This window comes from Scylla paramamosain, unplaced genomic scaffold, assembly GCF_035594125.1.
Source record: "Scylla paramamosain isolate STU-SP2022 unplaced genomic scaffold, ASM3559412v1 Contig65, whole genome shotgun sequence".
NCBI lineage: Eukaryota > Metazoa > Arthropoda > Malacostraca > Decapoda > Portunidae > Scylla > Scylla paramamosain.
The window spans coordinates 118399-132500 of NW_026973730.1; the positions used below are offsets into that span (position 1 = coordinate 118399).

At 39.9% G+C, this 14102-nt stretch overlaps 1 protein-coding gene across 1 annotated transcript in view; it reads right to left on the reverse strand.

The window, feature by feature from the left end:
* Nucleotides 1-73: 73 nt before the first annotated feature.
* Nucleotides 74-14102, reverse strand: part of LOC135098456 (large neutral amino acids transporter small subunit 2-like) — an 18457-nt gene continuing 4428 nt past the window's right edge. The window contains 9 exon segments of the mRNA XM_064000838.1: nucleotides 74-5422; nucleotides 5881-6058; nucleotides 7002-7018; nucleotides 7021-7171; nucleotides 8500-8575; nucleotides 10036-10127; nucleotides 10590-10620; nucleotides 10622-10711; nucleotides 13619-13760. Of these exon segments, the coding sequence (XP_063856908.1) occupies nucleotides 5316-5422; nucleotides 5881-6058; nucleotides 7002-7018; nucleotides 7021-7171; nucleotides 8500-8575; nucleotides 10036-10127; nucleotides 10590-10620; nucleotides 10622-10711; nucleotides 13619-13760 (884 nt within the window). The 3' untranslated portion in view covers nucleotides 74-5315.

The following is a 14102-nucleotide window of genomic DNA, read 5'->3' on the forward strand; positions in this document are numbered from 1 at the left end:
AAAGATTCGCATGACACACACACATACACACACACACACACACACACACTTGATGACAATTAAACAAGCTAGCTGCAAAAAAAGGCACATTTATTTCATTCTTAGAAACATGGTAACAATGAAGTGACATTGATGCCTGGCGGACACACTGCCTCATTTGCTCCTAGAAAAATATGCTTTACACATTATTATTACCCACTGTTGGGCCAAAACTACTCTCTCTCTCTCTCTCTCTCTCTCTCTCTCTCTCTCTCTCTCTCTCTCTCTCTCTCACCAATAAGCAAAATATATCTGATTTGCCACCGGACATGAATACAACTACATATCTATAATTATTACACACACACACACACACACACAGCTGATCATGTAAACACGTACGACCGCCAACAACTGCTGGACCAACGCCTGCAAGCAAACACTGCCGCCAGCAACTTTAGACGCCGTCAAGTGGCTAAATGAATTAATCAACGGCCAAAACGCCATCCAGGAAAATTCAGACGTGAAGAAAAACAAACGGAGAAGAGGTAAGAAGGATGGAATCCCAGCAAGATTGAGAAGGAGAGGCACTAAGACGCCGCTACCTACTGTCATGTTCGGAAATGTTCGGTCAATAAGGAACAAAATAGACGAATTTTCTGCAAACTGCAAATATCTAAGGGACTTCAGAGAAAGCGGTTTCATATCACTAACGGAGACATGGCTTCAAGATAAAGATGTAGATGAAACAGTAAACATAGATGGATTTTCATTAGTGAGAGCAGACAGGAAGGACACAGTGAAGCAGAAAGGAGGTGGAGTCGCTGTATACGTGAACGATAGATGGTGTACACAAGTGAACGTGAAGGAACGTTTTTATTGTGAAGACCTTGAATTTTTAGTAATAACATGTCGGCCATTCTATCTTCCTCGCGAATTCAACAACGTGATAGTTATAACAGTGTATATTCCGCCATATGCATCGGTTGCAAGTGAGAAGTTACAAAATTGTGTACAAAAATACGAAAATAATAATCCTGAAGGAGTTATCATAGTTCTAGGTGACTTCAATCATTGTCAAGTGTGCCCACATATCAACAAACAGTGACGTGTCCCACAAGAGGAAATGCAACACTAGACAAAATGTTCTGTAACATTAGGAATGGATATCGTGCCTATCAGAAACCAAAACTAGGTGATTCTGACCACAATATGGTGTTCCTCTCGCCATCATACTCGCAAAAACTTAAATGTGAAAAATACGAGAAAATTAGTGTGCAAAACTGGAAAAATAACGAAAAGATCATTCTTCAGGGGTGTTTCAAATGTACAGACTGGGATGTATTATTCTCGGATACAGAAAGTATTAATTATAACTTAGACGTATTCAATTCCTATGTAAATTTTTGTACTGAAATGATAACACCAATCAAGGAAGTAAATATATATCCAAATAGCAAACCGTGGATTAACTCCAGTGTAAAACTATTAAAGAAAAGAAAAGAGTTTTTGCAATTGGTGATAGAAATAGAGGTGCAGATATTCAAAGACAACTAAAAAGGGAAATAAAAGATGCCAAATATGCGTATAAAATTAAAATAGAAAATAATTTTAAATCTAACAAACCAAAAGATGCCTGGAATGGTGTGAAAATGTTGTGTGGTTCTAAGAAGAGAAAACAGAATAGACCTGTCAAATCCTCAAGAATATGTAAATGAATTAAATCCTTTTTACTCTAGATTTGATATCCATGATTTTAATGAAGAATGTAACAATATTATGTCACTTGCAAATAGTATTACATAAGAACATAAGAAATAAGGGAAGCTGCAAGAAGCGACCAGGCTTACACGTGGCAGTCCCTGTATGAAACACTCCTTGTATTGAGTCAGACTATATAACTGTCACAGAAGAAGATACAACACGCTCTTTGAAACGAATTAAGTGTGGTAAAGCTGGTGGTCCAGATGGTAGAGGCTCAAGGTTATTGAAAAACTGTGCAGAACAACTTGTTAGTCCACTTTGTAAACTTTACCAAGCTTCACTTCATCAGTCCGTAATTCTAGATGTGTGGAAGAAATCTGAAGTTATTCCAGTGTCTAAAATCAACAACCCAAAAGAGCTAAATGATTTAAGACCTGTTGCACTAACCCCAGTTCTTATGAAATGTTTGGAGCACATTGTAAAACCACATCTCTGTAAATATTTAGACTCAGAGCGAGATAACTTTCAATTTGCTTATTGTGAAAACAGATGTGTTCAAGATGCTATATTAACGTTACTTCACCCTATCCATGAACACTTAGAGAATCGAAATACACAGGTTCGCATTCTTTTTATAGATTTTAGTAGCGCTTTTAACACCATCCAACCCCACATATTGTTACAAAAGTTACTAGCATTAAATGTAAACAGAAAACTCATCAAACGGATACATAGTTACCTAACAATGCGTTCACAATATACAAAACTTAAAAATGTTAAATCAGACATTGCTATAACAAATACAGGGGCACCCCAAGGTTGTGTTCTGGCTCCACTACTTTTTGTATTGTACACAAATGACTGCAGAAGTAAATATAAAAGTTGTTCTATAATTAAATATGCAGATGACTCGGCAATAGTGGGAAAAATCAGAAATGATGATTCACGAGAGTTCCTGAAGCAAGTTGACTTTGTTACATGGTGCAATAATAACTTTTTAAATATAAATGTAAAGAAAACAAAAGAAATGATAATTGATTTCCGTATAATTAACAAAATTCCAGATCCACTAGTCATAGCCAATGAGCAAGTTGAAAGAGTACATGAATATAAATATCTTGGCGTAATAATTGATGACAAATTAACAGGATCTTCAAATACAACTAAATTATACAAAAAAATGTAAACAGAGAATTCATTTTCTAAGAATATTGAAAAACATGCATATAGATCAATCAATATTATCACTATTTTATAAATCAGTAATTAAATCCATTTTGAGCTTTGCTATTACAGTATGGTATGAATCCTTAACATGTAGACAGAAATAAACTCAAAAGAATTATAAAGAACACTGGTAAACCTAAAGCTAGAACTGATTCCCTAGATGATATATATATTATGATGGTGATAAAACAACTAAATAAAATGATGAATGATGTCCAGCATCCACTGCACTGCCAATACAAGTTCCTGAGATCTGGTAAAAGACTTGCCCTCCCAAAGCTGCAAACTACTAGATTTAAAAATACCTTTATTCCTAAGAGTCTAGATCTTTTCAATTCCTTTGCTTCCCGCTAACTTTTGTTTTATGTGTGTGTGAGTGTGTATTTTTAATGATGTATTATTTTTAGTATATTATATTAGATTATGTGGATGAGCTACTGAGCAAGCCAAGATTTTCATGTTGTATGTAATTCAATGTGACAATACAGCTTACTTACTTACTTACTTTACTTACTTACTTACTTACTTACTTACTTACTTACTTACTTACACACACACACACACACACATTAATTAAAGCCCAGCATGGTCTTGATGATAATGAAAAGGATAATAAAATAAAAAGATTAATAATGAGTGATCATAAAGTATGCATGAATTTTCTTGTCTTTCAGCACCATAAATGCCCAGAAAAAAAAAATAAGATAAATTATGAAACACACACACACACACACACACACACACACACACACACACACACACACACACACACACACACACACACACACACACACACACACACACACCCCTAATTTGTCCCATGTAGAGATGAAAAGATGTACAAGGCAGAGGTGCAGGCAGTGGCTGACCACCAGAGGGGAAGACAGGAGCATTGTGAAGGAGGCAAGCCTAGCTGATAACAAAGGCTTGTGCCAAAGCTAATCATTTTATAATTGTCGTGAGGCTTCTTGGCTGCTCCAGTGACTATGAGTGTCACACCAGCTGTCACCTCACCCCAGGACTGCCTCCACACAGCACAGCCTGGAGTTAGGCCATGTTCATTCATCCTGTTGGTCTAGTCTGGTCAGAGGTCATGTAATTTGCCACACTCACTCCCAGTGTTTAGCATTTCCCTCAATCTGAAGTCCTGTCACCTCCTTAGCATGTCACCTGTTATATTTGTGAGGAGAGTCTGTGGATTAATGGACTTAATACTAAGGGGAAATGTTAAAGACAATGGGAAAAAGTGTGAGACAATAAAACATTTTTGACTGTGATAACAACTAGGACTCCCATCAAAACATTCAAGGTACACAACTCTTTACACATTGAGCTACGAGTACAATGATAGCTGTAGCCCAAGAGGAGTTTGGTCAACCTTCAGTGTTCAGTCACTAAACTCCCCTAACAGGACTGCCTCATTGTCTCAGCAACTGTGGTACTCCCAACATCTGGATCTGCCAACAAATAAGATGTGGTGCCAGTTAACATCTATCCAGCACATACTCATCCAGAATGGGCCACACAGCTGCCAGAGAGTCACACGCTTGAGGCTTCCCATCACCACTGTGAGGTCCAGACAGGCAGTAAGCAAAGACCAGGACTAACAACCCTCTTGGTGAAAACCTAAAAATCAAAATACCTAAAATGGATGTGTAATACTCTCACTTACTTACTGTTATCTCTATGTACAATTGGAATACTACTCAATTTATCTGAAAATTGCACCTTCAAGTATTTCTTGGGTTCAGAGCCAATTTCAAATTATAAGCTAAAGTGGTGCAAAATCACCCTATGACCAAAATACAATAACTAATAAATAATGTATAAAGCCTTCAATATTCCCCTTCTGAAAAGCATCACAGATTACAAAGAGCATATCCAAGCTGCTGTGTTGCTTTTGCCACATGTGTGTGTGTGTGTGTGCATGTTGTCACCACTGACAACACACTTCACACCACCCAGCTGCCCCCCCAAGGTCCATCAGTACACACACACACACACACACACACACACACACACACACACACACACACACACACACACACACACACACACACACACACACACACACACACACACACACACACACACACACACACACACAAGCCCCTTGAGCAAAAATACAAACAGGTCACCAAGGATCCAGCAGCAGCAGCAGTAACAGCAGTTCAGAGGGGATTAAAGTAGGGAACATTTCAGATATCCATTGTCAACCAGCAGTGTGATTTGCCATGATGCACAGAACCATAACCAAGTGGATAAAATACGTGAAGGCTGTATGATATGATAACACACACACACACACAAGTGCATTTCTTGGCAGCTGTGGTAGGGCAGCAGCAGTAGTAGCAGCAGCAGTGATGGTAGTAATGGTAGAGGAGGTGCAGTCAGTCACTCCTCACTCAGTTTTCAGATACGAAGAGCAACTGTGTCCAAACAGTGAGTTGCTCTGTTGGAAGGACACAGGACGATGTCAGTTTTGGATGTGTGGACGCCAGGTCAGGTGATGCTGTGTGAGGGAACCGATAGTTTAATTCTCTATAATTTTTGTGAGAATGTCTGCTTAGTATTGAGATAGATGCACATAAATTTATAAAGCTTGAGGCTAAGATGTAAAAAAAATACTGAGAATATTATTACATTATTATATGAATGAAAGTATGGATGTATATTCCTTGCTCCAGCTGTTGGTGAGTGAATAGATGGCATTGAAATAGTTTAATGTAAGAAGGTGGTAAACCATACTGTTCATCATTTATTTTCTTGCCAAGGAAAATATGGCAAACAGTGAATATTACTCACATTATCAAGAAATATTCAAGAAAGATGGAAAAGAAAGCCCTAGTCTTTCAGTGCCCCTCCACAAGTAAGGGCTCATTCATAACACTCAGTTGTCTTGCTACTATTTTGTGGCACACTGGCCTAACATCCCATCAACAAAAGGACAACCACAAACAGACCACTCACCAAGTGCTGTTCTGATCATTTTTGGCTTATTCTGCCAGTACACAAAGAGGAAGTAGGCAGGCACCCCAGAGCCAGTGATGAGCAGGCCCTTGCCCACCTCGTATGGCCGCACATACAGCGGCACAAACACCAGGAAGCCACGCACCAGCAGGAAGGCGATGGGAACGATGATGTTCACCTGGAAGGAGAGGGAGGCGTTGTAGTCTTGTGGCATCTGTGTCCTGTTCTAATTATCAGCATGCCATTTGTCTATATATTTAGTATAATTTCTGTGACAACTATGTCCTCTTTCAGCTACTACCACATTATGTATCTATAACAGGTGTTCCTAAAAACTCGTACAAAAAATGGTCACAACAAAAGTTTTAGCAACAGATGAGGTAATGTGTACCTCACCAATGCACACAGCAGCCTTCTCAGAGTGAAGTGGTTTGTCTCTTGTTCAACAGATCATCATGATAATTATACATTTCAACTATAAATAAGCTCTGGGGAGGTAGTATGTATTAATGTGGTGGTTGTATCATGTTGGCGATGCATTTACTGATACATTTTCTTTATTTCTCACTAATTCATCTAGGGTGACACAGCTTGCCTAGTTCAGCTTTCAGTGAACAGACTTAATGAAACAGGTTTTCCTGTAAAGGCAGCCATGAGACCAAGTTGTTGGGGACTGACTCCCTGGGCCAGCACTCTCACACAGCAGGCCAGGATTCATGAAACTGGTAATGCACCAGTGTGGGGTTTTCTCCTCTCCTTTCAGATCAATTGCTCTTGTTCCCAAGTAACATCCTATTCTCCTTCTCCTGCTTCTCCTCTTTCAGTCTTTTTTTTCTTATCCTGTTATTCCATCTTCTTCCATTGCTCCATTTTCTAAGGCTGAATCATCATCATAATCCCATTCCCATATTGAGCTGTGAGAAAACACACACACACACACACACACACACACACACACACACACACACACACACACACACACACACACACACACACACACAACAAATAAATAAATAAACAAACAACAATAAATGAATAAAAAATATATATATATATAAATAAATAGAAATAAAACCACAGGCAGGTGATAATCACAGCCACCACTGCTATCTGGTGCTCACCTTGATGGGCCGCTCATGTCAGGGTATTTGCAGCACATGTACAGCAGACTGGCGATACTGCACAGGATGAATGAACTCTCTACAAAGCTGGAGTAGTCAATGAGGCGGTAGATGTCCGTGGTGGAGAGGCGGACCAGTGACAACAGGCCCTGGAAGAGGAAGGAGAGGAGGTGGAGGTGAGTCTTTGTGAATATTCCAAGCTGTGGTTAAAATGGAATGCCTTGTCGACCTCTCATTCGGTAAGACAAACTGTTAGTGACTGAGTGAAGGAGAGCAGGAAGGGGCATTACAGGCAGTTGTGCCAGATCTCATCATGTGAGGCTGTGGCACCAGGTACTTTGAACTAGTCCCACATGCTTTTGTTCTGATACATGAGGTGATTACAAGAAAATGATAGACAAACTGCATTTAGACAAATATTCGCTTTTAGACGCACCAAGCTAACTAAAAATTCCAACCCAAATCTATTTTCTTCATTTGTAAGGATGTGTTCTGTCTGACTGAATAATATATAAAAACTGTGTGTGTGTGTGTGTGTGTGTGTGTGTGTGTGTGTGTGTGTGTGTGTGTGTGTGTGTGTGTGTGTGTGTGTGTGTGTAAATCTATTAATAACTCTAGGAAAACTCATCAATCACTTTTCATACAAATACATCAACTTGGAAACTAAAGACTGATGAAGTTAAGAACTCAAAATGTTTGTGTAGGTAACCAATAATATACACATAAGTACATTCACTTCATTACTTCTTTCCATCTGTCAAAATATTATATTATAGCTCACACTGCACATCCTGAGGGGACACCATAAGACCATGATGCATGCTCACACACACACACACACACACACACACACACACACACACACACACACACACACACAGTAGTAGTGGTAGTAGTATTTTACTGACAAAAAAAAGACATTGAAAATAACACTAAAAATTATGTTGTTTTTTGTCCAACTTCAAAAGAACACAAATGCAACATGTAGAGGACTAATTGAACCAAAGCTACTATTCACAAAAATCATGAAAGGTGTCACACATACTGTTTTAAAATACATAAAAGCCACAGGAATGAATCTGTTAATGACAATAATAAAAAACCTACAAACACACACACACACACACACACACACACATAGCATTGCACAATGTCTTACCAGGAAGATGAGAAGACATTGGAGTGTTGCATTTGCAGTTGACGAGAGCAAGGTTGTCCGGGAAGTGGCCTTGTTTTGCACCCACAAAGCACAGTCTATTGGAGTGTTGCATTTGCAGTTGACGAGAGCAAGGTTGTCCGGGAAGTGGCCTTGTCTTGCACCCACAAAGCACAGCCTATTGGAGTGTTGCATTTGCAGTTGACGAGAGCAAGGTTGTCTGGGAAGTGGCCTTGTTTTGCACCCACAAAGCACAGTCTATTGGAGTGTTGCATCTGCAGTTGACGAGAGAAAGGTTGTCTGGGAAGTGGCCTTGTTTTGCACCCACAAAGCACAGCCTATTGGAGTGTTGCATTTGCAGTTGACGAGAGCAAGGTTGTCCGGGAAGTGGCCTTGTCTTGCACCCACAAAGCACAGCCTATTGGAGTGTTGCATTTGCAGTTGACGAGAGCAAGGTTGTCTGGGAAGTGGCCTTGTTTTGAACCCACAAAGCACAGCCTGTCAACATCATTAAGGTGGTGAGTGGGGCATTACTACCAGTCATAACTTGTGCTCTAAATCTGACAGAGAGTAAAGGGAGCGTATGAAAGGAATGGATTATGGAACTCATGGAAATCTTGCAATCAAGTATATCTAAATTCTTGAATAAAGTGCATTCTCTGTTAAAATAAATAAGATCACTTTAGAATTGAACTCCATCATCATTAGTGGTTATAACTGAAGCAGGAAATCTCTCAATATAGCACAGTGGTATTTTCACCAAACACTACAGCTATTCATATATGACAGAAAACCTGAACGCAGGAGTATAACACCAGATGAGAGAGAGAGAGAGAGAGAGAGAGAGAGAGAGAGAGAGAGAGAGAGAGAGAGAGAGAGAGAGAGAGAGAGAGAGAGAGAGAGAGAGAGAGAGAGAGAGAGAGAGAGAGAGAGAGAGAGAGAGAGAGAGAGAGAGAGAGAGAGAGAGAGAGAGAGAGAGAGAGAGAGAGAATCACTGAATGATTGACTAAATGTGACTGACTGACCTAACCTAACCTAACCTAACCTAACCTAACTTAACATTAACTTAACGTTAGTGACGCATGCTACAGTGGCTTATGGTGAAGGTAGACAAGGCCTTCCTGCACTATTAGCACCATAGGGTACGGTGCTGTGGTACTGTACAGCTATTCATATATGACGGAAAACCTGAACGCAGGAGTATAACACCAGATGAGAGAGAGAGAGAGAGAGAGAGAGAGAGAGAGAGAGAGAGAGAGAGAGAGAGAGAGAGAGAGAGAGAGAGAGAATTTTCTTGTTTCTTATAATTGATGGATGACAATGAAAGATAGAAATAGATGTGTCAGTAAGTTCCCTGCATGGACTGCCACATGTAGTGCTGCTGGATTCTTTTACAATTTCTCTTAGTTATCTTAATTGAGTTTTGAATTAAGAAAGCCTAAATTCCTCAGTCAAAAAGAGCTAGACAATCCTGAAGTGAAGTAGTATGCATTTGTGGTTATGATGAGTCAAGTGTATGAGAGGAACAACAGTTAAAGTTTCTCCAGATCCTGATGTTGATGCCTTGCCTTACCTATCTACCCTGAAGGATAAAACAAGCCTTGTACGAGATAGAGATAGATAGCCTGAGATGTGTGGAGATAGATAGCCTGAGATGTGTGGATATAGTGGGATTTAGCTAGTTTTTCCTATCTAAGATAGATAGCCTGAGATGTGTGGATATAGTGGGATTTAGCTAGTTTTTCCTATCTAAGAGCAGGTGGTCAGGAAGAGTGATGAATCAGCTGGGAAAATTATATATATATATTACATCAACAAACAAAATAGGTGGTGAATAGATGAAAATAGATCTGAAAGGCTGGCAGGAGCAACACCCACCTGGAGGAAGTCATGATGTGCACTGAGAGACCCACCAGCAAGGGCATGACCCAGCCGCCACTGCCACTGCCCATTAGATGGTCAGCAAAGGTCTGTCATCAAGGCAACAACAACAACAACAAAGGTTATGTTCTGTAACACTGACCATTAGCTTGGATAGTGTGTGATAAAATTATTAAAAAACAATGGGGAGAAAATTTAGAAAGGTAAGTAATTTTCATATTATATAATGCTTGAAGTCTGCTGCTGCTAGATAAGCCAAACTTAATACTAATGATAATTCCTGATTATTGTCTTTTCCTCTAACATAAATACACTGTGGTATGGTAATAGGAGAACCAAAATATCTAAGCTATTGCATATAATTGTAAAGTTTAAAGAATGGACTCAAACCACTAGAAAAGTCCGAGCAATGTCTGCTATAATTACATTCTCTATAAAAGTAATATTACTGAATGATCTGACTAACTTATCTATCATTGTGCCACAAGTCACATGGTGCCATCAACAACACAATGCAAATTACTCATGGAAGGTGTCAATGGTGTACTCACAACAGCAATGGCATCAGAGGCCACCATGTCAAGGGGAGAGCACAGCCAGGCAGGCAACATTGGCCATCGCATACACCAGCGTCACCAGTGGCAGGGAGATGTAGATGGCCCGGGGCAGGTTACTGTGGGCAGGGTGTGATGTTAACAGGACTGGTGGTGACTGGTGGTGATATCTGATCATTGAGCTCCTTGTATTTCTCAAAATTATTATTATTATTTTTTTTTTTTTATGTAGGAAGGATACTGGCCAAGGGCAACAAAAATCTAATAAAAAAAAAGCCCACTGAAATGTCAGTCCCATAAAAGGGTCAAAGCAGTGGTCAAAAATTGGTGGATAAGTGTCTTGAAACCTCCCTCTTGAAGGAATTCAAGTCATAGGAAGGTGGAAATACAGAAGCAGGCAGGGAGTTCCAGAGTTTACCAGAGAAAGGGATGAATGATTGAAAATACTGGTTAACTCTTGCATTAGAGAGGTGGACAGAATAGGGGTGAGAGAAAGAAGAAAGTCTTGTGCAGCGAGGCCGTGGAAGGAGGGGAGGCATGCAGTTAGCAAGATCACAAGAGCAGTTGGCATGAAAATAGCGGTACTAACAGGACATAACCTTCACAATGTTGCTCATATTCTAGTGAAGCTGTTCTTAATTATTTCTTGTGAAGATGTAATATATAGAAAACCTATAATGTGAACAAGATATTACTATTTCCTTCACATAAATTTATACAAAAATAGCTATACAGAATCCAAGGAAGGAACAAAAATACTTTATGAGGAAAACTTTATGAGGAAAACTTTATGAGGAAAACTTTATGAGAAAAACTTTATGAGGAAAACTTTATGAGGAAAACTTTATGAGAAAAACTTTATGAGGAAAACTTTATGAGGAAAACTTTGAGGAAAACTTTATGGGGAAAACTTTATGGGGAAAACTTTATGAGGAAAACTTTATGAGAAAAACTTTATGAGAAAAACTTTATGGGGAAAACTTTATGAGGAAAACTTTATGAGGAAAACTTTATGAGGAAAACTTTATGAGGAAAACTTTATGAGAAAAACTTTGAGGAAAACTTTATGAGGAAAACTTTATGAGGAAAACTTTATGAGAAAAACTTTATGAGGAAAACTTTATGAGAAAAACTTTATGAGGAAAACTTTATGAGAAAAACTTTATGAGGAAAACTTTATGAGGAAAACTTTATGAGAAAAACTTTATGAGGAAAACTTTATGAGGAAAACTTTATGAGGAAAACTTTATGAGGAAAACTTTATGAGGAAAACTTTATGAGGAAAACTTTATGAGAAAAACACTGTAACCAATGAAACAATATTTGTCACTCCAACAAAGAAATCAAAATAAAACAAAAACAGAAAGGAAATTTGCATTCATGATACCTTTAGGTGGCATGTTAATTTGGTACGAAGACATATAAATCATTTGCAAAATATACAAGTCAAAAATGGAAAGAGAAGATTCACATATCACGATTTATAGATAACAGATAAAAAGCAAAGGTATATGCTTAAAAAGATAGACCATTCTGTCACAACTCTACAAAGAAGTATGCTCTTCATAACAAAACAACAAGAAATAAATCTATCATAAATGAGCGACGTAAACCTGACTAGAGCTTGAACCCAAATCTGACAACCCAAAAGGGCAAGTTTTTACTGCTTGGACCATAAGGGAAGCACCTCACAGTCAGTCCTGCTTTGCCTCGTGTTTGTGTCTTGTCACAGTAAAGGTTGAGCCAAGGCCTACAAACCAGCTGGTGTGAGTGGCAGTGTGGTGCCAAGTGAGGGAGAGACAGTACTCACACAAATGGGTTCTTCAGCTCCTCCATCATGAAGTTGAGGTGGTTCCATCCAGTATAGGAAAATATGCCTGAGTAGAAGTGAGTGGCAGTGTGGAGTAGAAGTGAGTGGCAGTGGAGTAGAAGTGAGTGGCAGTGTGAGTAGAAGTGAGTAGAAGTGAGTGACAGTGTGGAGTAGAAGTGAGTGGCAGTGTGGAGTAGAAGTGAGTGGCAGTGTGGAGTAGAAGTGAGTGGCAGTGTGGAGTAGAAGTGAGTGGCAGTGTGAGTAGAAGTGAGAAGTGAGTGGCAGTGTGGAGTAGAAGTGAGTGGCAGTGTGAGTAGAAGTGAGTGGCAGTGTGGAGTAGAAGTGAGTGGCAGTGTGAGTAGAAGTGAGAAGTGAGTGGCAGTGTGGAGTAGAAGTGAGTGGCAGTGTGAGTAGAAGTGAGTGGCAGTGTGGAGTAGAAGTGAGTGGCAGTGTGGAGTAGAAGTGAGTGGCAGTGTGAGTAGAAGTGAGTGGCAGTGTGGAGTAGAAGTGAGTGGCAGTGTGAGTAGAAGTGAGTAGAAGTGAGTGGCAGTGTGGAGTAGAAGTGAGTGGCAGTGTGGAGTAGAAGTGAGTGGCAGTGTGGAGTAGAAGTGAGTGGCAGTGTGAGTAGAAGTGAGTGGCAGTGTGGTGCCAAGTGAGTAGAAGTGAGGTAGTGTTGTGCCAAGTGAGGCAGTGTGGTGCCAAGTGAGTAGAAGTGAGGTAGTGTTGTGCCAAGTGAGGCAGTGTGGTGCCAAGTGAGTAGAAGTGAGGCAGGGTGGTGCCAAGTGAGACAGTGTGGTGCCAAGTGAGTAGAAGTGAGGCAGTGTGGTGCCAAGTGAGTAGAAGTGAGGCAGGGTGGTGCCAAGTGAGACAGTGTGGTGCCAAGTGAGTAGAAGTGAGGCAGTGTGGTGCCAAGTGAGGCAGTGTGGTGCCAAGTGAGTAGAAGTGAGGTAGTGTTGTGCCAAGTGAGGCAGTGTGGTGCCAAGTGAGTAGAAGTGAGGCAGTGTGGTGCCAAGTGAGTAGAAGTGAGGCAGTGTGGTGCCAAGTGAGGCAGTGTGGTGCCAAGTGAGTAGAAGTGAGGCAGTGTGGTGCCAAGTGAGGCAGTGTGGTGCCAAGTGAGTAGAAGTGAGGCAGTGTGGTGCCAAGTGAGGCAGTGTGGTGCCAAGTAAGTAGAAGTGAGTGGCAGTGTGGTGCCAAGTGAGGGAGAGACAGTACTCACACAAATGGGTTCTTCAGTTCCTCCATCATGAAGTTGAGGTAGTTCCATCCAGTATAGGAAGATATGCCTGAGTAGAAGGAGACAGCTATCTTGCCTGGCTCAGTGCTGGTGCCCTGGAAGTTGTGGAAGTTCCCAGTGTTGCCTGAAAAGTGGAGGTGAAAATTATTATGATGTATTTTTTTTTTTTTTTTTTTGTGTACTTCAGAAAGACTTAAGAATTTTCTAATGTGTTCTGGAACTTGGATTTTTCACATCTTGACTGTAAAGAATCAACAAAAGCAAAGTTCTATGCATAAAAATGGCTTACTAACAAGATTTAAACAAGGGGTTAAATAGAAAGCCATAGGAAACATGAACACATATAACTGAAGGCACTAAAAAGTTATTAGATTAGTGTGTTATTACATTAACAAGATTTCACAACAGGATCAATCAAACTTGCTATGTGAGATCTCAGACACATATGATTTTGTTCTATCCCTAC